Source organism: Coccidioides immitis (genome assembly GCF_000149335.2).
Source record: "Coccidioides immitis RS genomic scaffold supercont3.1, whole genome shotgun sequence".
Taxonomy (NCBI): Eukaryota; Fungi; Ascomycota; class Eurotiomycetes; order Onygenales; family Onygenaceae; genus Coccidioides; species Coccidioides immitis.
In genome coordinates, this window is record NW_004504310.1 from 387,606 (window position 1) to 411,713 (window position 24,108).

The window sequence follows — 24,108 nt, forward strand, 5'->3', positions numbered from 1 at the left end:
CTTCTGCAATACAGCAGAAAGAGCATGCTACAATTCTATATCTATTTCTCAAGAAAGAACATATCTGCTGAATGCAACTATAAGATTTATAATAAAGAACTGTTAGCTGTAGTGAAGTATCTACAAGAATAGAACTCCAAGCTCTATAGTGTTAAGAAATTCAAAATTCTTACTGACTACAAGAATCTAAAGTACTTTATAATACAACAGTGTCTTAATAAGAAGCAGATATAATGAATGAACATTCTGAACAACTTTAATTTCCAGATTGATTATCACTCTAAAAAGCTTAATACAGAATCAGATGTACTTTTACACTACAATTAAGATATGCTAGTCAACATTAACAATGAATAGCTGAAGAATCAAGAAGCACAGCTACTAAAGTTTTATATAGTTACAAACAGTGCAATGATCTGCCACATCACTAGGGTGAACAATACAATAGAGCTATTATTAGTCAAATACTGGAAATACACATGTACTACAGACATACAACTTCAAGAGATAGAACAAGTTCTTAAGAATAAATACTTATAATTTCTCTCTGAGCTTCTAGTAAAGATACCTATATCAGACTGTTTACTTAATAATAATAATAAGCTCTTCTTTCAGGAATAGCACTGGATTCTGGATTTCAAAGAGTTATACAAATTATGTAAGAAACTTATGATTCTGTAATAACAAACCATTTAGATAGGGAGCAAATAATCTCTATACTTATATGTGAATATTTCTGGCCTGGATTTGCTAAGAATATACAGCACTTTATACAGAACTGTGATCTCTGCTCAGCAACAATAATATAGAGAGATTATCAGAAAGAGATGCTAAAGCCTCTGTCTATTTCTGATTAAATCTCATCAGAACTCTTAATGAACTTCATTATTAATCTATCAGAATCAGAAAAATATACAAATATTATAGTTATTACAGATTAACTCACCAAAAAAGTTATCTTTAAACTATGCAAGAATATTAGAGTTGAAACAGTAGTTCAAGTCTTTATACAAAGCATATACCACCACTATGGACTATCTACAGCTATTATTTCTAATCAGAGATTACAATTTGTAGATAGCTTTTGAATTCATCTGTGCCAGCTGTTGAAAATCCAGAGATATCTCTCTACAACTGTATACTCTGAAATCAATAAGTCCACAGAATGCATGAACTAAACATTAAAGACTTATCTTAAAAAGTTTATTAACTTTACACAGAATGACTAGGTCTAATAACTGCCACTAGCTAAATTAGCAATCAATAATTATAATACTATATTAACAGAAGTGAGCCTCTTCTTCCTGATACATGAGTATAATATAAGTTCTCTGAATCTTAAAATCAATGTCTTATTTATAAGTCAGTCTCCATGCAATTCTATTGAACAAGCAGAGATTATTATACACAAAATATGGACTGCTAGCAAATAAGCCCAGTCTGTAATAGCTGCTGTTCAACAGAAACAAGAGAAGTACATCAACTACAACTGTGAATCTTTATAGAACTTCAAGATAACAAATAAAGTCTGGCTAGATCTGCATAATATCAAGACAGATCATGCAAGCAAGAAGCTAGATGCAAAGAATATCAAGTTTATAGTTATTGAAATGATTAGCTTATATAGCTACTATCTAGATATATCATCAGAGATTTACAATGTCTTTTATGTGCAGCTTCTCTATCTAGCTGTTATAGACTCTTTCTCTAGCCAGCAACAGTTAAATTGGCAGTTACCAGAAATTACCACCAAGAAAGAGAAGAAGTATGAAATAGAAAAGATTCTCAAGAAGTAGAAAAATCATCAACATATTAAATATCTTGTCAAATGGAAAGAATATACACACCCAACATGAAATGATGCCACACTTATAAAAAACACAGTAGCTCTTGACAGATAGAAATGCTGTAAGTATTAAGACAAGATCTCTAGCACTTGTAAATACTAACAACAGCATAATGCCTAAAGAGCAGGAGAGAGATATTCTAGAAGATTAGACCTCTACTCTTCTTAAGCTGAACTCTCAATGGTATACTGTGTAGGAGATCTCCATGCTATTTCTCTTTAAGCTTAGTGCCATGTACTAATATTGTGAATATATCATACATATGCTTGCCTACCATCCTTTCTCTCTCTTTTTAAGTAGTATGTTTGTATATATAGAGCCTTAGCTAGCAACTTCAGCTAGGCCCATAACAGTTGGTCTAGACCTATATTTGTAACATGCAGACATATTTCAATTATATTTGATCATACATGACAGCCTCTTGTATAATATAGAAGTGAGTATCAATATGTTTGAATTCACCAGATGATATGGAGTTCAATAGAGCTTGAGTAAATTGAATTACACTCTGGTTATTGCTGTATAAAAAAATAAAAGAGAGAGATTTAAGTAGAAGTTCAACATAATTCAGAATTATTGTAGAAAGAATTAAGTGAATATAATTAAGCTTGTATGTGGCATTTGCTAATCTGATATATTTAACATTGTAAATTAAGCAGATAATAAGAGATTGCTGCTTGAATTTTCAAGTAATTAAGACTTTGTGATTTGACTACAAAATCAGAGTTACTATAACTAATAAGAATAGTGCTTCTATTCTTTAAGATTATATAGATAATTGGAAAGTTCTTAGCTCTATTAATATATTAAAGAGCTTAAGTTAACATCTGTAAGTTCTTCTTTGTAGAATTTGAAGCAATACAGATGAACAACACCTGCAAGAGTTTAGAGCCTCAGCTTGCAAGCTGTTGGGAGTACATGTATTCTTATGAGACACTAAGTCATGTGCTCACAAGCACACATAAAAGAATGTTACTGTGTGAATCTCTTGTTAGAAGCCAGTGGCAATCTTGTCTACAAGTTGTATATAGTTACTAATACCAGATCTTTACTCTTGTGTACTCTTTTCTATATACAATTTCTTCTATAGATTCATTGTCATGCTAATCCACACATACAATTCTCACACTTAGTATCACACATAAATGTTGTGAATATATTATATATATGCTTATCTACTATCTTTCTCTCTTTCTTCAAGCAATATATTTATATATATAGAGTCTTAACTAGTAACTTCAGCTTGGCTTATAACATTACATATTGCTTTCTTTCACTCTACAAGATAGATGCTCATCAACAGAAGAATAGAAAGAACAGAACTACAGAGATGCATCTCAGAAGTCTTTACACACACTAGTAATTATAGCTGTATCAAAAGTACAATACCCCCCAACAAAATAACTATGGATTTATATATACCTTCTGATTTCAAAACAATGACCAGCTTGAATCTTCAAATAATTTCTAATACCTAAAAATAATCAGTTTTATCTAATTGCTATTTACATCCAAGCTTTAGCTTTAGTCTCTTGGAGAATACCAGTTAACAAAGTCTTTACTGCTTTAAGAATTCCTGCTAGAACTCTCTAGATAATCGAAAAACAAGCTAAAGACTACAGCTATAAGTCTCAAGAGAACCAGCAAATTGACATTTCATTTGTTGAAGATGCAAAGCAATCAGGACACTCTAAAAAGATAAATTCCAGTAAAAAATCTAAGATATTGAATTTGATTTGTAAGAATAGAGCTGGCTGAGAGAAATCCACTGAGATTCTTGTCTTTGAATATAATATATCCCACTCAAGTGTTTGGTGAATTCTGCAGCATTATAACTTTATTAATGCTAAACCTACTTGGAAACCTGGTCTAACTAAGTCTATAAGAGAGAAAAGGCTGAAATTTGCTACTGCTTACAAGAATTGAACTCTAGATAACTGGAAAAATATTATCTGGACAGATAAGACTTCAGTTATCTTGAGACATTAATAGAAAGTTCTTTATATATGAAGAACAACTTTGGAGGCTTATGATTAAATCTATATCTGGTAAAGATAGAAGAAGACTTCAACTTTCATATTTTGAAGCTGTTTTATCTATAAAAAGAAGACTTCTTGTTATATTTGAACTGCAGAGACTTCTGCAGAGAAGCAGCAAGCTTCAAAGAAATTGAATAAGTTTAATATTGCAAGAGAAGCTGAGACAAAAGAGAAATAAGAGCTTAATACTGCTATATAATAAATAAAGCTTTATGAAATCTTTGAAAGAAGACCGGTCTTTTGATTTACAGAGAAGAATGGAAAGCTGGTTTGCAAAGATAATAAAAAAGTAGATTGGTATAGATATCAGAAGATCTGAATATTTTCTGAATTTCTACTGAAATAAAGACTAATTCCTTGCTTTATTCTAACTAGAAGATTCTTATTCCCAAGCTTATTCTCTTTGCAAAGAAGTGTCTTAAAGATTGACTGAAGACTCTAATGCAAAAAGATGGAGCACCAGCATATATTTATTTTGTGCAGAGAAAGTTATATAGTTTACATGGAAGAAAGCAGCTGCTTTAGCCAGGGAATTCACAAGATTTAAATACAATTAAGCCTGCTTGAATATAGATGAAAAGACATACAACTTCTTATAAAGCTTCACATGAAATCAAGACTGCAAGAAAGATTTGGCTGCAAGTCTGGAATAAGCTTTTGCAAGAAAAGATTTAACAGTAGATTAAGTGAATTCCACATTACATTAAAGAGATTATACAGCTTGAGATAGAGAATAAGTATAGAGATGGTGGTTATAAGGGTTCTCAAGAGTATAAGGATCAGTGTTTAAAGGGAAAGATCTCAAAACACCAGAATCTAGAAAGAAATTGCTTAGCTAGTAGATTAGAAGCTACAAACTGAACAAAACTACATTTATTTGAAAGATATGTCTTTCTCTAACAAGCTTTCCAATTTTCATGTGAATTATCTTGCTGGTTGTTGAGATATAAGTGGAAATAAATAGTGCCAGCCTTATGCCTGTCAGTAACACTTCTCATACTATTACTCAGCAACCACATGATCTTTTTATCTGAATTTTGAGAGACAAGCTCAATAACACTTTTTAAACAAACTACCAAATTCTCTTTACTATATCTTTCCTATTTGTTGTGTTATTACACTCTTTTTATCTGAAAAATCTCTTAGCACACACTTTCTTATTTTGATTTTTCTTGCCAAGACTCTTGCTTACTCACATTTGTTGAGATGTGCCAAGCTAAGCTAGAGTTTTTATCTTATCTTATCTACTTCCATCTTATCTCTCTGCCTCTTTTCATCTGATCTTTGCTCCCCAGGCTTCACACCAGCACTAAATCAGCTCTATCAACTTGATATAGAGAGTTGGACCCCTACCCTTCTCAGGCCAAACTCTTAATAGCATGCTGTGTAGGAGACCTCCATGCTATTCCTGTTTTAGCTTAGCACCACACATCAATATTGTGAATATATCATACATACACTCATCTACCAATTTTTCTCTCTCTCTCTAAGCAATACATTTATGTATATAGAGTCTTAGCTAGCAACTTCAGCTAGGCTTATAACATTACATATTGCTTTCTTTTTCACCATACAAGATAGATGCTTATGAGCAGAGAAATAGAAAGAATAGAATTACAAGAGACAGTACTAAAGAGCCAGTTTTATACTTATATTTTAAGATATCAACAGTAGCTGTGAGAATCACAAACTACAAACACAACCTGAATGCTTATGTTTGAATCTCCAGAGTCTCTTCCAGACACCACAACTAGCTACAAAACAATGGAAAAGTTAGAGAGAAATGCACTGGCATGGTTCTTAGATTATCAACATGTCTAGAACCAGATAAATAAGAATCTGCATCAGCAGCTGAAAGTTATTCAGAATAATACTGACTTTAATTCAGCTAGCACTAGCAAAACTTCTGTCAAGTGCTCTCATTACCAGCTCTCTAATTACATCTGATTTAATAAAAAGAACTTGAGTCTGTATTCAAGCTTTAAAGTAAATCTACAAGACAAGTTATAAATTGACAGACATATTATTAAAAATAAACAAGATCAAGCAGTCTACATGAACTTATAATTAAAGAAAGATGCAGCTAAGATGATACTTCTTTAAGTTAAAGCTCATTATAATATAATGAAGTACACACTTAAAGAATTCTTCAAGCAGATAAGACTAGTCTTCAGCAACCCTGCACATTAATAAAAAGCTTTGCAAAGTCTATACTCAATTAAACAAGAACAGATCTCTTTCATAATTTTTTTGTCTAAATGTAATCATCTTCTTCTTGAATCAGATATGCTGATAAATGACTAGTTAAGAAAGAAATATCTATAATCAGCTCTGAGCATCAAACTGATAGAAAGAGCCATTGAAATATCTACAGCTGAGATCTACAAGAAATACTGCACATAACTTTATCAGATTAATCATCAGATACAAGAGCTAAATCAGATCAAATCTTGTGCATATGTGTGTTTCTTCACCTCCAGCTTTAACACTAGATTTTATACTCTGAAAGAGTCTGCTCTGCTTTCTGCTGGCAATTTCATGAATCTTTCTATCAGTGCCAGAAGGCAGCTCCAGTGAGCTAAACTAGTAGATAACAAGAAAATAGAGCTATAATGGCAAAAAGAACTCTGTCTATATTGTAATCAGTCAGATTACATGATATAAGTCTGCTTTTATGCTCTGTCTTGACACCCACAACACTAAGATAAACCACAATTCATAACTACTGTTTATGGCACACCAAAACTGAAAAAAAAATATACAATAAAGAATAATAAGAAGAAGAAAAAAAAGTAGCTTCTGTCAAAAAGTACTAGCAGAAGCACTGCAAGAAGCTTATATAAGAGAAGTGAAGAAAGTTTAAGAAGATATCTACTACAGAACTTTTTATCATGCATGTAATTATTAATAATACAGGTGTTGCTAAAACTATAATAAATAATAAATGCCAAGATTACTCTCTCATCACTTTTCAAGTTATACAGAAGTATAAGCTTGAGTGTATATTTATCTTCAAATAAATACTAAAGAAATTCAATACAAAGAACTACAAGACAATAAGATATATGGTGAAAATAAATCTGAATATTGGAAAACACAAAACATAAGAAGTCTTTGCATATAAAGTCCCCCAGTTGAATAGATATGATATAATACTAGAATGATCCTGACTGCAGTCTGAAATAGTTATGCTAAATAAAGAAAAAGACACTCTCTAATTTAACCTCTTTGGCATCACACTGTTTATTAAACATCTAGAGCAGGCAGCTTGAGATATGAAAGTATTGCAAATCTTAGCTAGCGGCTTAATAACTTGGCATCAGAAACAGAAGATCAAACAAGGTCATGTTTTTGCTACTAGTCTGACTAATATTGACAAGACTGTCTGTGAGAAGAATTATCCAGACTCTCAAGTAAAATTACCAAGATACTATCACAAATTTCTAGATATTTTCAGTATGAAGAATGCTAACAAGCTATCTCTCTATTATAGATCTGGAATCAACCATCAGATCAAATTAATAGCAAAGAATGGAAAGAAATCTTAGCTGCCATAGGAGCCACTATATAGCATATCATAGAAGAAGGTCCTAGTTCTATAGAAGACACTAAAAAATTTACTAGACAAGAAGTTCATTCAAGTCAGCAAGTCTAGTATAGCTGTTCTGGTTCTCTTTATCAAGAAGTCTGGTGATGATCTATATTTCTGTATAGACTATTGAAAACTAAATAAGCTGATCAAGAAAGATTAATATCTGTTGCCTCTAATTAATGAAACTCTGGAACAGGTTGAATACACTAAATGGTTCACAAAGCTAGATATTATTTAAGTATTTCATTAAATATGAATATCAGAAGATAATAAAAACCAGTCTTCTGAATATAATACAAACTCTTTGAATTAATGATTACTTTCTTTAGTCTTGTGAATACTTCAAGCATCTTTCAGAAATATATTAATTAGGTGCTTTGTGACTATCTGAATAAGTTCTGCTCTGTCTATATAGATGATATCTTAATCTTCTTCACTGGATTGTGCAAAGAACACCAGAAGCACATATAGAAGATGCTACAATAATTATGAGAAGCAGGCTTACATATTGACATTAGCAAATATAAGTTTTAAGTCACTTCAACAAAGTATTTGGGATTTATTATTGAGACTGGTACAGATGTATGAATAGACCCTGAAATAATGCAAGCTATACTGAAATAAAAAGCCTTCATAACAGTTAGAAGTATGTGTAACTTTATTAGATTTGCAAACTTCTATCAGTAGTTTATAAAGAACTTCTTTAAAATAGTGGCACTGCTTACAATACTAACTAGAAAAGACAGCAAATTCAAATAAATCAAGAAATATAATAATGTCTTCAAGCTTCTAAAGAATATATTTACTACTGTACCTATTCTCTTACAGTTTGATACAAGCTGTGAAACAGTAGTTAAGACAGACTTCTCAGACTATATAATAGAGAGCATGCTCTTGCAATACAACAGAAAGAGCATGCTATAATCATATATCTATTTCTCAAGAAAAAATATATCTTCTGAATGCAATTATGAGATTTATGATAAAAAACTGTTAGCTATAGTGACGTGTCTACAAGAATGAGACTTCAAGCTCTATAATATTAAGAAATTCAAAATTCTTACTGATTACAAGAACCTAGACAACTTCATGACTCAATAATATTTTAATAAGAGGCAGATATCATGGATAGACATCCTGAACAACTTTAATTTTCAGATTAATTACTGCTCTGGAAAGCTCAATACAGGACTGGATGTGCCCTTATAATGTAATTAAGATGTGCCAGTCAACACTAATAATGAACAGCTGAAGAACTAAGAAGCACAGCTACTAAAGTCTTATATAGTTATAAATAGTGTAATGGCCTGCCACATTATCAGGGTGAACAATACAATGAAGCTGTTATTAGTCAAACACTGGAAACACACATGTGCTACAGACATGCAACTTCAAGAGATGGAACAAGCTTTCAACAATAAATGCTTATAGTTTCTCTCTAAGCTTCTAGTGAAGATATTTATATCAGACTGCTCACTTAATAACAATAATAAGCTCTGCTTTCAGGAACAGGACTTGATTTCAGATTCTAAAGAGTTACACACACAGATTATATAAGAAACTCATAATTTTGTAATAACAGACCATCTGAATAAAGAGTAAATGATCTCTATACTTATATATGAATATTTCTGGCCTGGGTTTGCTAAGAATATATTGTACTTTTTACAGAACTGTGACCTCTGTCAGACAACAATAATATAAAGAAGTTACTGAAAAAAGATGCTGAAGTCTCTGTCTATTTCTAATTAAATCTGATCAGAACTCTTAATAAACTTCATTATTAATCTATTAGAATCAGAAGAATATACAAATATTATAATCATTAGAGACTGACTCAGCAAAGAAGTTATCTTTAAACCATGCAAGAATATTAGAGTTGAAACAGTAGTTCAAGTCTTTATATAAAGCATATACTACTGTCATGAACTATCTACAGCTATTGTTTCTGATCAGAAATTACAATTTGTAGATGGCTTTTGAATGTGTCTGTGCCAGCTGTTGAAAATCAAGAGATATCTCTCCATAACTGCACACTCTGAGACTGATGGATTTACAGGACACATGAACTAAATATTAAAGACTTATCTTAGAAAGTTCATTAACTTTACATAGAATAACTGGGTCCAATGACTGCTACTAGCTAAGTTAGCAATCAATAATCATAATACTGTATCAACAGAAGTGAGCTTTTTCTTTCTGATGTATGGATATAATATAAGCTCTCTGAATCTTAAAACTAATATCTTATTTATAAGTCAGTCTCCATGCAACTCTACTGAAGAAGTGGAGATCATTATGCACAAAATATGGACTGCTACTAAATAGGCCCAGTGTTAGAAGAACTGGTCATAGGTCACATACATTGGCAAATCCCCATCAGGCCCGCCACACCCCACAAATTTTAGTATAATTTTTCGCACTGTAGACAGTCTTAGTGCCCTTGGCACCACATAATTGCTCTGGTTTTACTTCAGGCCACATTTTTGATTTTCTTGTTGCTCTGGATTAGCTTTGGTTGAGTTCTTCTATCTGTAATGGCTCTGGGCCTGCCAGGCTTCACCAAATTATTCTTTAGTTGCCTCTTTTACTCATCAAGCCAAGGTGCCACTCCTGCCAGTACTTTGTGCTCTTAGCTATCTGGAAGTTCTAACTCTACACATTAAAATAGATAATTTCAAAGCTAGTAGCATTCTTATTTTTTGTAAAAACTCATGAAGCTACATTTAGATGTGAGTAAAAAACTAAAGTATATCATAAATTCTCAGAAATTCTTGATCTCTTAGTGCTATACAGAGACTGTGTGCAAAGCAGAGTTTTACACTTCTAACTATTAGTATCTGATTTCTCAATTTCCTTGTTGCTATTTTCTGTTCCATCTTCTGGTGTCTCATTTTTCTTGTCATTGTTGTCTGTTTTATCTGAAGATAGCAAGCTGCTGAAATCTGTCAAGAGTGAATCATCAAGATCCATATGTTCAAGCTCAATAATAAGTGGTGTACTGGGTGCTAGAACTCTAACAGAGGGGTAGAGTCTTATAAAGATTTGTGTAGACTATCTGGTGTCTTTAAATCATCTTTTGTGATTTCTGTAAGAGTCTTATTTTCTGATAGGTCTGCATGTTGTAAAGGCTGCTCTGGATCTGACTCAGCAGACATCTTATTACTAGATTTTACTAATAATTATGTCACAAGAAGAGTCTTGCTGATTATGACCAGCTTCTTTAATAGAACTAATCTGAGCATTTACTAAATCTTTTTTATAATGTTGTTATCTAATTCTAAGTCTGTTATATTTTTGTATTTTAAATGTGAACAAGTCTGTCTAAATATTTCACAGTAGAAGATATCTGCTTGTTTGTGCATAATATTCTCAGTCTTATTCAGTAGGTTTGCTGTAGTATCATCCTGTCTCTTGTTATCTTTCTGAGTCTTAACATCTTGAGGGGGTTCATCTAGCCATATAGCTAGTTTGTCTTTGAGATTGTCAAACATATTCTGTGTCATGCTAATAATTTAGGGGATCATCTTGTTCACTTGATTAAATTTAACAAAATGATTAAATGTATTTATACTATAAAGAATTCAGATCTGTTGCTTTTCTGTTTAACCAAGATAGTGAACTCTTCTCATGATCTGTAAAGTGATGTTTGTGTTAATTACTGGTTCAAGCATGGCAATGTCTGAGCAGCAGTGATGAATATTAATGTCAAGAGAGCAAGTACTGTAAGTAGTGACCAAAACTTCAATATTGCTGTCAGAATTATTGAAGACATCTTGTATTTTTTGCTGTTTCTAGGACAACTGGCCTGCTTGCAGTGAAAGAACATTATACTCAAGAAGTTTCAAGAAGATTTTGACATGGAACTCAACAGTCAGGTAAGCAACAAAGACTAAAAGATGATATCTCTTGATGTCCACAACTTTTTAAAGAATCTTGAGAAACATCAAATATTTCAGTGTTGTTGAGCATAAGAATTCTGTAATTCATATACAGTTGGCCAGAATACAGAAAATATTGATATTAGTAATCATTCTGCTTATAAGCTACACAATTCTCTGGAATGAGTGACACTTTCAGTTAATGTCTTGAGAAAGATTACTCTTGCACTTTGCAATGGTTGAAGTAAAAAGATTTTTCAAAGCAAATGAAAACAATGCATGTCTGAGCTGGTAATAAACAGCTATATCAAAACTGCTGTTAACATTATTTTCATTTTCAGAAGATTCTTGAATATCACTAACAGTCTCTTTCTTCAGTATTGAAACAAGATGTAAGTGGATACTGTAATACTGCACCAGCTGTTTTATCTGTATTATTTTACACTTGATTATCTGTACACTATAGCTTGAAATGTCCCTGCCAATGGTAATGACTCCATGCATACTACCAAGATTTATTTAGTGACCATATGTCTGACAAAGCTGGATGTGGTTGAGAATTTAAGATAAAGCAATCATTGCAGAGTATGACAATATTAAATCACATTAAAAAAGCTGATTGTAGAGCAATAAGTGCAGAATATGCAAGCAATCTATACCAGATATGGGTGCTTTCTCATAAACTTTGAGTGGGTTGTCAATTGCTCAAAAATCAAAATCTGTATGTAAAGATTTCTTATTGATAAGCTGCATAAAACCAGACAAATCAGAGACTCTGTTCATTATAGAAATTACTGACACAATTCAGATATAATCTCTTGAGATCAAGGCAATGGCCTTGTGAACAGAGGTTCTTGAATTTTTAACTTTATGTTCTTTATCAAGTATTACACATTCAAAGAAGTTTTCAGTTAGCCAATCAAGTTTCCTGTGAAGCTGCTGAAGCATGTCTCCAAATACACCAGGAGGTCCATCTAGCTGTACAGCAGCATCTAGAGTCTCATGTTGTACAGCTAGATCATTGGAGCTCAAATACATGCACTATCAGAGAAGAACCAAACAATCTGATCAATTCAATTAGTGATCACTTCATTCAGACAGATAATTAGAGTAGAATAATATAGCCTAGTCAACTTTTGTTCTTTCACTTTGAGAATTAAAGTGCAGTATTGTGCAGTCTTTTCCAGTCTTACTTTATTAGCAAGAATTTCATCTCTTACTGGTGACAGCTCTTGTGTTAATTTCCAAGCAACCCCAGTAACTTGCCAAGATTTTAGTGTAAGATTTGCAACAGAGTTCACATTCAAGTCAGAACAAGTAGTAAGATAATCTGGAGCTTCTGCTCCAGTTGTATTGAATGTGTAATTCAGCTTAAAGAGAGTCTCACCAGTATTCTTAACAGAATCTTTGTTGTCATCATCATCATCACTTATTTTAAGGTGTTCCAGATGTTCAGCATCAGCTATTAGTCTATTGTTGGATCTGTGCTTTTCCACAAACAGTATTTCAATATTGACAGCATTTTTGGTAAACTCTTCAAGTAAGACTTTTCTTGTATCTTTATCCATAGAAGACAAAGAAATATCAGAGCTCATCTCATGAATAATCTTGTTCACAGTTTCAACAGCATTATTGATGTTCTTCTCAAAATCAGCATCAACATTTTCATCAGTAAAATCAATTTCAATATTGCCTTGAAACTCTTTATCAATGGCTGCAGTAATAGCAGTCTCAGCTTCTGTCTTTATAGCAGAGTCATCTTGCACATTCAGATCTGCATACTTTGGAATAATTACTTTATTATCTTGCTTACAGTCTTTTTCTTGTTTAAGCTGCTGACTGGCAGATCTTGTCTGTACCATATATTTCAATAGAAGAAGAAGTCTATATATGTTCTCAGAGTTATTATCTTTGAATCTTCTCTCAGATTTTGCAATTAATTGCTGAACAGCCCATAATAATACCACAGTAGAAACATTATCAGTAGGCTCAAGATTCTTAAGATTATTATCAAGTAAAGAAATTTCTGCCTGTATTATTAGAAGCTTCATTTTCTTCATTACATTAATACAGATTAAGATTTTAGATCTGTATGCAGGGCCAGTTCTATCAAAGAAATTACTGTATTTCTTGTGGAATATAGTCAAAATATAGTTGATTTCATCTGATTGCATCTATTCTTACAACATGCCTGTTGTTGAGAAGCCTAAATATTCTGCAAGCTTTGCTTAGTTTTCATAAATTCAGCTACCACCAAGTACATGAACTCTAGTGATTGTACTTGGGTGAAGATCTTTAGCCTTGGCTGTCTTGCAGGCCTTTGGTGTGCTTATTTTCTTTAATGAAGTTGGAGAATCTATTTCTCAAGCTAGATTAAACTCTATATTAGAATAATAACCAGTCACTCAATATAGTAGATATTGGAGCATGCTAGCTGTATGATGAGAATTTCAAGTTGGAAGATGTATTGCATATCTAGATGTACAACACACAATATCACAAAAGAAGTCTTCAAATGGTGTCTAAGTTCAATATCAGCTTGTTGCTTATGAGGAAGAAAGTGCTTATAGAGCTTGTTTTGCAAAGAGAATCTTGCAGAGAAGTCTGTATATTGCTAATCTCTACTTAGCAAGCTTATAAGCTCTTTCAAGATTGGAATTCATGGCTATAAAGAGCTTACCTTTACTGATTTGGAGAGCTGGCAAGCTTGTAGCATAGCTGGCAAGACTGAATAGGTTAGTAGTTAGAGAGAGAGTTGAAAGGGAGATTATAGCAATAAAAATAAAGTGTAGATTCTTGGCCTAATTAGAAAATCCAAAACAACATGTTTCTGTGCTGTACAGCTAGAAAAGTAGCATGAGATCTAATATTCTCACATTTGAAGTAGAAGCTGTGAACCTTCAGCAGCATTTCTAAAATACATGCTATGTCTTACAGCTAGATAATAGCTCAGTAGATCAAGTAAGCAAGCATGATAACAAGAAAATAATATAGAATCTCTATATCATATTACAACATCTCAATACTACATGTGTATTTCAGAATGGCAAGTATAAGAAACTCTATAGCAACTAACTTCAATCTAAAGTCATGCATAATCATGATGATATTGAGCTTGTTCAGGATATAGAAAATGTTAAAATCAGTAATAAAACTAGCATTCTTGGTAGCTTGATGCTGGGAATTGTTGAAGTAGGCTGGCATAGTTATGCCAGCATTGTTAATAGTACCACCAAGATGAGATTCAGCTGTCTTCCCCATCTTGGTCAAGACTATGAAGGAGATCTCCTCTGGTGGAAACTGCTTTATTATTGAAGTAGACTGGCATGGTCACACCAGCATTATTAATGATACCACCAAGATGAGAGTCAGCTGTCTCTCCCATCTTGATCAAGATATGAAGAAGATCTCCCCCAGCAGAAACTGCTTTATTATTGAAGTAGACTCGCATGGTTATACCAGTATTGTTAACAGTGCCACCAAGATGAGAGTCAGCTGTCTCTCTCATCTTGATCAAGATATGAAGAAGATCTCCTCTGATGGAAACTGCTTTGTTATTAAAGTAAACTGGCATGGTCATGCCAGCATTGTTAATGATGGAGGTAATCTTCTCTGGTGTAAATTGTTTGGTCTTGTCTTTGAATTCAAGATAATGGACTTGTTGTTCTTATTAATGATCTTGAAGAAAAAGTGTTTTATGTCAGCTTGAACCTTAGTATTGTTGAATTTATAACTAATGAGATGCTTGACATTGAAGTCTGTGTTTACAGAGCTTATGGCAACTTAATTCTTTGCAGCATCACTAATTAAATGCTTGATATCTGTAAAGACAACAAATAATAAAATAGTGTGATTTCTCTGATTGTTTGCAATGGTTCTGATATGGCAGAACCTTTATAAATATTAGCTAGATTCTTATAAAAGATGTAATATTGGTAGAACTTATTAAATGCTGCTGTTAAGTGATCAAGCTAGCAATGCTCTCTTTTCTGCAGCAGGAGCAGCAGCTGCAGCTGCAGATTATAACTGCCACAGCAGTATGGCTAGATATAATATTGAGAGTTGTGAAAGGTGGAAGAGAAGAGATATTTATATCTTGTATGGTGCTGTCAAGCTAAGCCTAAAATAAACTAGCTTGTAAATATTATTATAATATTATAGTAAAAATACACTGCTCTGTAAGTGAGATCAAAGTGAGTGCAAAGTGAAGTCAGAGTAAGTATAAAATAAAGTTTCTATTATTGTGCAACAATTTACTAGCAATCAAATTTTTGAATAATGTTTTTCTATTGCTGTTGTACTGCTTGTAGCAAGTAAATCTTTCTATTGAGTGGATTAGAGAGGCATCATATAAAATGTTAAGTGTTGCTTGACTATCTTCAAGAATTCCAGTCTTTCCAGACTAAATTGACTACTCTGACAGACTCAGAGATTCAAGAACATGCTGATAATCTTGACACTACTGAAATCTCTACTGGTGAATGAGATTTTGTTCATGACAACTATAGTAACTGGTTGGCCAACATGGGAAAAGAGAACATTGAGATAAATGAGCCAGAAATCTTGTTACTTGAAAGTGCAGTAGCTAGTAATCTTCCATCACAAGAAGATTTGATTACAAGTAATGTTTATACTAATGACAAGAGAGAATGTACAGAATCTGCTGTCAAAAAAAGCTTAAACTTTTATATTCTAGTTTCATCAGTCAAGCTTTCTGTCACATCTACAACCCACACCATCACATATGAGATGACTGGTTGAAGGGCAGGTGTATCTGTTGATATCCAAATTGAATCTGATTCTGAATATCTGAAAGAACAAAATCCATTTTATTCATTTTGTAGTGAGATTAATTAGAGAATAGTAAGTTTCTTTTTCAGAGCAAAACTCAGCAAGAGAAATATTAATAACTTCTTGAAGAGCCCTTCTCTATACAGCATCACTATGCAACTGAGTTTTCATAATGCAGACAACCTCTTCTTGAAAGTTGCTGGGATCTCACATGGCCATACTGCAAGAAATTGGGTTCAGGTGAATATAATGGTTCTCTTGTCAGAATCAGATTTATACTTTAAGATACACAAGCTTCAGTATCAGAAAGTTAAATATATTATTTGATATCTTCTTGGCCATAAATCATTCTGGAAACATCTGATATATGAACCAGTGCAGCACTTTAATCAGAGCAATGATCAAGTGTATACAGAAATGCATACTGGAAATTAGTGATGAAATATACAGAAGAACTTTCCTGATAATGCAACTATAGTACCAGTGTTGATTGTGACAGATAAAACACAGCTTACCAACCAACATGAAGACTTGAACCCATGATCTGTATATCTCTTAATTAGAAATTTAAGCAATATGGCAAGGCAGTCTTATAATATGAATGATACAATACTTGTTGGATTTCTTTCATTACTAAAGAATACATCACAGGAACTCAAATTCTGAGTGTATTATAAGTTTATAAGAATTATACTGAAGTGTAAGTCTTACTTTAAAGCAATACAGGTCTCTGTTATTGCAATATATAATCTAGCTGTATGGCTAGATATATACTGAATTTGTTGGCAAAATTGACTGACAGTTGCTTGAGTTAATTAACACTTAAACACTTGTATAAAACAGGCTTCATGGTTAAATGTGCTGATGGGTGAGTTTGAAACTGTTTTCCTATTCTCACCAGAATAATAGCTGACTATGAAGAACAGGTGTTGATAACTGAAGTCAAAAGTAATAGATACTGCACCATTTGCATTGTTCTATCTAATGCACAATAGAATCTGACAGAATTCTGGCCAATAAGAATCTATAAATACACACTGGCAATGCTTCAGAACCAGCAGGATGCAATGATAACCAGAAGACTTGATGAAATTCCAACAAGAACTAAAGAAATGTAGATTTATGCTGTTCTGAACTTTATATGGCACTATTTATTAGTAAATATTTACAGTATTATAATGATTGACATTCTCCATCAATTGCTTAAATAGCTAGTGAATTATTTGATTGACTGGTTAAAGACTTTAATCAAGAATATCTTCAAAGCAACCTGCCAAGACAAGAAAGACTCTAATTCCACTGTTACTATATCAGATACTGGAGGTATTGCAAGGCTTGATGAGTGGTTTTAACAGATTTCTGTGTATCATTCACTTACTTCAAGAAGTTCAGCACTATAAGTCAATAAACTAGAGTTTAACAGAGAGCAGTTGTGTGACAGTTGATTATAGTCATTGCTTTAATACTGACAAAGATAAAGTCAGCTGCTGTACTATTTACTCATGCTGTACTTGATCTGCTTTTCCTCACATGATATTGGTTGCATGATAAGAATACATTAAAATATATTGAACATGCACTGTATTGAATTGACAGACTTAAATAAGCTTTTAGTGACTACCAGACAAATAATAAAGATTCTGCTGAGAGTAAGTATTTTAACTTTCTGAAGTTCTATGTACTTGTTCACTACACACAATTTATTTATGAATTTGGAAGTCTTGATGAATTTGACACTGAGAATTATAAGACATCACACAAATATTTAGTCAAAAAGCCATTCAGTAGAATTAACAAGCAAGAATCATATCAGAACCAAATAATCAAACACAACATCCACTATATAAACATGATGTTAATCAAGAACACAGCACTTAATAATAAAATCCTGAATGAAGAAGCAGTAAGAACAGCCAATGAGCTAGAAGCCAAGAATACATGTCCATCAGAGACAGTATCTATACATGACTTGGGGTAGCAGGTGTCTGGACTGAGTTCTAGAAATCTTCCCAAGAATTAACTCACTGCTGCAGATCTAGCCAGCTAATTGGGAAGCCTGAATAATAAATTTCTTGAGACACTTGCTGTATTTGTTCAAGAAATGCGAAAGCAATTGAATATTACAAAATCTGGAGAAACTTGTGCTTTCAGCAATGAACAAGAGTCTTAATCAAATTGGATCAAGACATACTGCCTTCAAATTCATCAATCTATTACAACTTGGAAACCAGATAGAAAGAATGACTCAAACTTAGAAAGATTGATCAAGAAAATTGTACATTACTCACCAGCATGAATGGGAAAAACAAATTTCTGATGGCAGAACTACATTTGAGTTCAAGTATATGAACTATTCCAGACAAGTAAATTCATATTGGATGGCAAGTTGGTTGGCCAGCTTGTGGTTGTGATAACAGTTCTTGATCATAAATAGACAAAATATACAAGAAGCTAAAAGACTAATATATTATCTGTGTGACTTGCAATGTACAGTGGCATATTTATTAACATGTTACAGATCTATACTAGAATTCCATATAAGATTCATGGCATGGTTAAGATAGAATTGTCTGCAATATCTTAAAAGTCTTTGTTAAAAAGCTACAATCTTGACAAATAAGAAATCTACTTTATAGAGAATATTATCTGTAATGCACATGTTATTCCAGCAACAGAAGACAAGTCTTTGCATGAAGACAAAAGACTTTTTTATGTGAACAACTATATTAACTGAGACCAGTATACAAGTCTATATAATCTGGATTTTATGAACACCAGTACAGCACTAGCAAATAAGTTTTCCTCTAAACTTTGACAAGAGATGGTGAATAGAAAAGCAAAATCTGATGGAGAATCTGAAAAAGAATTGACTGAGTAATTAAAATATTCAAGAATACTCATCAGTAACTGAAAAGTTTCAGTAAATTGTTGAATACATTCTTTTTACTGCTCTACTTAATAATATTACAATAAATTATTTATGTCAGAGATAGGGTAGAACATCTTTATGGTGATTATATAGTTAGTTAGATGGCCATAATATCTAGCTATACAACAGATGTGCATATTTGTCAGACTCTTGCTGTACAGCTAGATATATATTCTAACATGACTTTAAAGCCCTGTTATCTGTACTCTGTAACTATATTGGTGAAGATCAAAGCATTTTCCACAGCTGTACAGAATACAGAGTAACTAGTTACCTAACTGGCTAACTAGTTACAAAGTACTCTGTACTCTATAACTTAGTTAACTAACTTGTTAGTTAATCAGTCATGTGATCTATAATATCTCTCAATCTCTTACAGTGGCTTTACAGGCCTCAGTTCATGTTTTGCATTCTGAAACTTGATGAGTTGCATGTTTTTTTTTTTTTGATTATTTATTACATGTGATTTAATTTGAGAATCTGTTATTTACTAAGTGATTTTCTTGAGTAACACTGACAATGGTTCTCAGAAATACATTCTTCAGGCAAAGCTGTGTAACTAGCACCAGATTACTGGAAGTCAAAAATTGGAAAGTGTTGGTGATTAAACATGAACTGAAAATTAACTGTAATATATATTGATTACTATATTGCTCTGTTGAATGAGAAATATGCCTACAACAGATATTTGGGGAGAAGCTTAGCACACAGAAGAACAGAAAGAAACTACTTGATGTTATTCAGTAAATAATTGCTCAATATAATTCTATCTTTCATGATTATCTGACTTCCCAGACACAATGTTATCTAACAGTAATAGCTCAGAAATGCAACAACAATCAAAAGCATCACCTATCCAGAGAAAAGCTTGCACACCTAAACTCAATTACTTTATCAGACAGTAATTATTCTTAGTCCAACTCTGTTTCTTCTGGTATCAATATTGAAGGTATTGTTAGAGTACACAAATAGACTTAAAAATAATAGTTTCTGGATGCTGCTGCAAAGCTTCAATGTGTTGTTCTTACTGGACAGAATAATAGCAGTGGTGGAATGAATGATACTCTGCTTGAATTAACAAATATAGTTATCCAACATTTAGAACAGAGAGGTATTATAATATATAGTGTGGAGAATCTTGTCCGCAATTGTGAGAGTATGCTAAGAAAAGAACAAGTATGGCAGATGACTTAGCTCTGATTTCATGCATCTTCTTTCAATAATTAAGAACACTGCTTCAAAATAAGCTTGGTCTTGACTGAGAAGATACTTGAATTTGGTACTTTGAACTACTGAACAATAAGTTACTGAAAATCTGTAGAGAGCATTTGTTCTGAACAGCTCTCAAACAAATGTATCACTTAAAATAGCACTGCTTTCAGCTTTTTCTAACTAATTTGAACAGAATTGAAGAATTGCTTTCTAATAAAAGTAGTGATTAGATGTGTATGTCTCCTTCTGCTAGAATAACTATTTGGCTGACTTTTTGAGTTTGTGTTATGGAGCAGATACACAGGAGTTCTGACTTTGAAATGACTTATAATTAATAATTGTTATCAAAAAGATTGCTAGTCTAGTTGCTAAATACTGAACTAGCATTTCAGAGACTTTAATTTCCTCAACAATTCTTCTTTTTTATTTCAGCATTCTGGTACTGAGAATTCTCCTCTATATCAATAATTAATGCAAGATATTTCACAAGTTAATTCTCTTTGACCTGTTGTTGTTCACACATATTATACAGTGAATTGAAAGGTGTGTTAAATGTGAATTGTTTTATATTAATAGAATTGAACATTGACTCTTATGTAAGAAATTGCATACAATGGTGCCCTTGTCACAGAAGTAGAAGTTGCCATCACAAATTTAGTTAGACACTACTCAGTACAGAAGTGCATCTGCTACTTCTTAAATGATAAGAAAGAGAATCAAACCAGTAAGTACTACAAGAGCTTTTCTAAGATCAGATAAACAGTTAATGCAAGTAATAGGCAGTCAAATACAATACATTAACTAAACAGTCAGTGGGTTCTCTGAACAGCAGACAGAGTTAGTCAGATTTTGATAATACATTACAGACATAATTCCTAATTCAAATGTAATTAATAGGCAGAGATGTATTATTAATGCTACAGAATAGTATGATGCAAGAAGCAATAAACTTGACAAAGAATAATGATATTAATATATTATTTGACAAAGTAAATTGCAATCACAATGCATCTGCTAGCACTAATAATATTCAATATGATAGAAGCTATTGCAGATGACTGAAGAACTTTAGCAAAATTCTGACACTAAAGTTAGAAGCACTGCAACTTCAGAAAATACAGTAGATATATCTTTCAGTATCCAGCTGCCTGCTTTAAAGTGTGTGATATAATATGATGTCAAGTGGTGTTGTCTGGTCAGATTACTGAATGCAGTTAACAAAGCAGTGCTTTCCATTGCAAAGTAACTCTGGAGAGCACAGCTAGAGTGGTATCCGGTTCCGGGATTTCCCGTCCCGGTCCCAGATTCCCATCCCAATTCCTGTCCCAAGGACGGGATCAGGTTGAAGCTCAGCTTAATGGGATGGGACCAGGTTGTTTAACAGCATATTGGGACAGTTCCATGGGAACTGGGATTGGGATGGGATTGGGACTGGGATCAAAATCTAGCTAGTAGAACAGGCCTGGGACCTGACATGACAAAATGGGATAGGACCAGGATTTCAATATTGTATATGGGACAGGACCAGTAAAGTGTAGAATGGGACCAGAAACCCCAGTCCCATTTGTGTTGTCAAAAAGTAACAAAATTTGGTAACAGTCCTAACATAATTTTATCAATTTATTCAACTTCAGAAAAGTACCAAAATTTGGTAATGCTCTTTGCATAATTGGATCATATTGCAAGCTATTAGCTACTTGAATCTATCTATTGATAACATTGACATATTTTCTGTTCCTTATCTGGATTGAGTAGTGGATTTAGCAAGCTTGCAATCTCTTCCTGTACAATCTCTGGAGTATCTTGATCATCTTGATTATCTTGAATGACTTCCTTGGCCAACTCCTCATGCAATATGAGTGCTTCATCCAGCATATGTACCTTATCTCCATGTTTAAGCAGCATGATCTTCTTGATTGTAGATGCATGGAGCTGCAATCATCAATAATGACATGTATCCCAAGCAACATTGAAAATCTGTTCTACTCCAATCTCTGTTAAAGATATAGCCAGAATGTCCCTTGCCATCCAAGCAACAGTTGGAAAATCAGGCTCTAGCATCCTCCACTGTTCCAGAATTGGAGCTCAAGATGATGTCAAATTCTTGTTATTTAAATATCACTCCATTTCATTTTGGAAATTTACTCATCTTTAATGGGGTCTCTCAAAAATCATTTGCTCAATATCCTAGAGAAGTTAGCAGAGAAGAAATCAGAATAATACTTATAACAAACATACATCATTCACATCAAGTATTACTTCTCTTGGCTGTTCATATTTCTTATAATACTTTTTGTAAAACCTCAAAATATATTGTTGGTATATTTCACACTCATTACTGGTTCAATCCTCTGAATCATATGCTCTCATGCAGTGTGATGGATGGAGGGCAGCAGCTACAGCTAGCAGCTCACTCTTTGGATGCTCAGTATCACTATAGTATTTCTGGAATTTCAAGTTGGCAGCTTTGATAGCTTCTTGAATGTTCTCTCTTGTTGTCAACTGTTGGGCCTTGTCCTCCTCTCTTTCTAAATACTGGAAAAGATGATTGTACATTACCCATACTAGATGAATTGTTGGGCCTGTTGTTTTGAACAGTATCTTGGTAAATTAACTGAATGGCTGCAACAGTCCAACCATATACTCTAGCTGCTTCCAGTCATGGTCCAATAAGTGAAGCCTTTGGTATTTTGGTTATGAATCCTGGATCCATGAGTTTACAGCTTGTTGAAGCAACAAGGCACAAACACACATCTCATAGATGAAATTTCATCTTGTGCAAATATCTTGAATCATCTTGCACTGGTTCTCTTGTTGATATTCTCAGAAACATGCAGCAAGTTGGGGGGAAGCATTGGTTGCATTGGCAACAAGATGAATCTATTGTCAAGCAAAGATTAGTAAATCAACTCAAGTATATCAAGACTGTTATCAAATTTCATTATCTTTCTAAGAGTATTTGCAAATGTGTCTGTTGATGCTAGATCATCAGTAATTGAGCTCTCATCAAAGATAGTGGGTAGAGTATCATTGTCTGGCTGAATCTTGAGATTGCAAACCAGCTCTCAAACTACAAGTTGAATCACATGAGCAAGACAGAGTATTGTTCCACTCTCTGCATCCCAATCAGTTATCTTGTTCAACTGCTGCAATGCTGGCCTCAACTGATATATAAGATGTGCTTGCATGGTACCATTGTTTGACACATTGTCACTTGTAATTGCAAGAAGATTGCTCTCAAGCCTCCATGCTACTAGTGATTGTTGGAGAATCTCTGTCATATTCTTACCAGTATGAGCACCCTCTAAACTTTCAAAATCCAGTAAATGCTCACAGTACTCCCAATCCTTTATAATGTAATAACCATTAATTGCCATAAAGGCAAGGTTATTGGGACTTGTCCAATTATTCACTGTCAGAGATACCTTGGTTGTTGGGTCATGGTCAAAGAGAAGATTTCAGAATAGCTAATTGTACATATCATTCATGACCTGATATAATGTTCCTTGTGTGGGTATCTGTAAAGCTATTGCAGGATTGAGCATGATTATTAATGTGCAGAATGCTGGATTCTCAATAGCACAAAATGAGAGATTCAAGAATATTAATGTTTGCACAAGCTGCTGGAGAAAATTGTCTTGATTGCATTCAGAAACAGGCAGATCTGAATCTGTTTGAGGATGCTTTGAAAACTGTTGCTAAGACACCAGAATCATTACTAAAATTCATTACATTTGAGAAATTAGAATTCATGACCTACCATCATGTTAACCAGAGTGTTACTCTGTCCATCACCAGTTTTTATATAATCTTTGCT

The 24,108-nt window shown here is 33.2% G+C and overlaps 4 protein-coding genes across 4 annotated transcripts; 2 read left to right on the forward strand and 2 right to left on the reverse strand.

Moving 5' to 3' along the window:
• Positions 1-1,610: 1,610 nt before the first annotated feature.
• Positions 1,611-1,998, forward strand: CIMG_12589 (uncharacterized protein; the record flags this gene model as incomplete). The annotated part of the gene is made up of 2 exons (XM_004445490.1): positions 1,611-1,765; positions 1,956-1,998. 2 exons carry the CDS (start codon positions 1,611-1,613, stop codon positions 1,996-1,998), a joined length of 198 nt encoding a protein of 65 aa, XP_004445547.1.
• A 10,165-nt stretch (positions 1,999-12,163) lies between these two features.
• Positions 12,164-13,410, reverse strand: CIMG_12590 (uncharacterized protein; the record flags this gene model as incomplete). The annotated part of the gene is made up of 2 exons (XM_004445491.1): positions 12,164-12,400; positions 12,553-13,410. The coding sequence occupies 2 exons, from the start codon at positions 13,408-13,410 to the stop codon at positions 12,164-12,166; spliced, it is 1,095 nt and encodes a 364-aa protein (XP_004445548.1).
• A 958-nt stretch (positions 13,411-14,368) lies between these two features.
• CIMG_10353 (uncharacterized protein) lies at positions 14,369-14,620 on the reverse strand (the record flags this gene model as incomplete). Its single annotated transcript, XM_004445492.1, has 2 exons — positions 14,369-14,384; positions 14,436-14,620. 2 exons carry the CDS (start codon positions 14,618-14,620, stop codon positions 14,369-14,371), a joined length of 201 nt encoding a protein of 66 aa, XP_004445549.1.
• Positions 14,621-15,336: 716 nt separating this feature from the next.
• On the forward strand, positions 15,337-15,844 carry CIMG_12591 (uncharacterized protein; the record flags this gene model as incomplete). Its single annotated transcript, XM_004445493.1, has 2 exons — positions 15,337-15,457; positions 15,783-15,844. The coding sequence occupies 2 exons, from the start codon at positions 15,337-15,339 to the stop codon at positions 15,842-15,844; spliced, it is 183 nt and encodes a 60-aa protein (XP_004445550.1).
• Between the last annotated feature and the right edge of the window lie 8,264 nt (positions 15,845-24,108).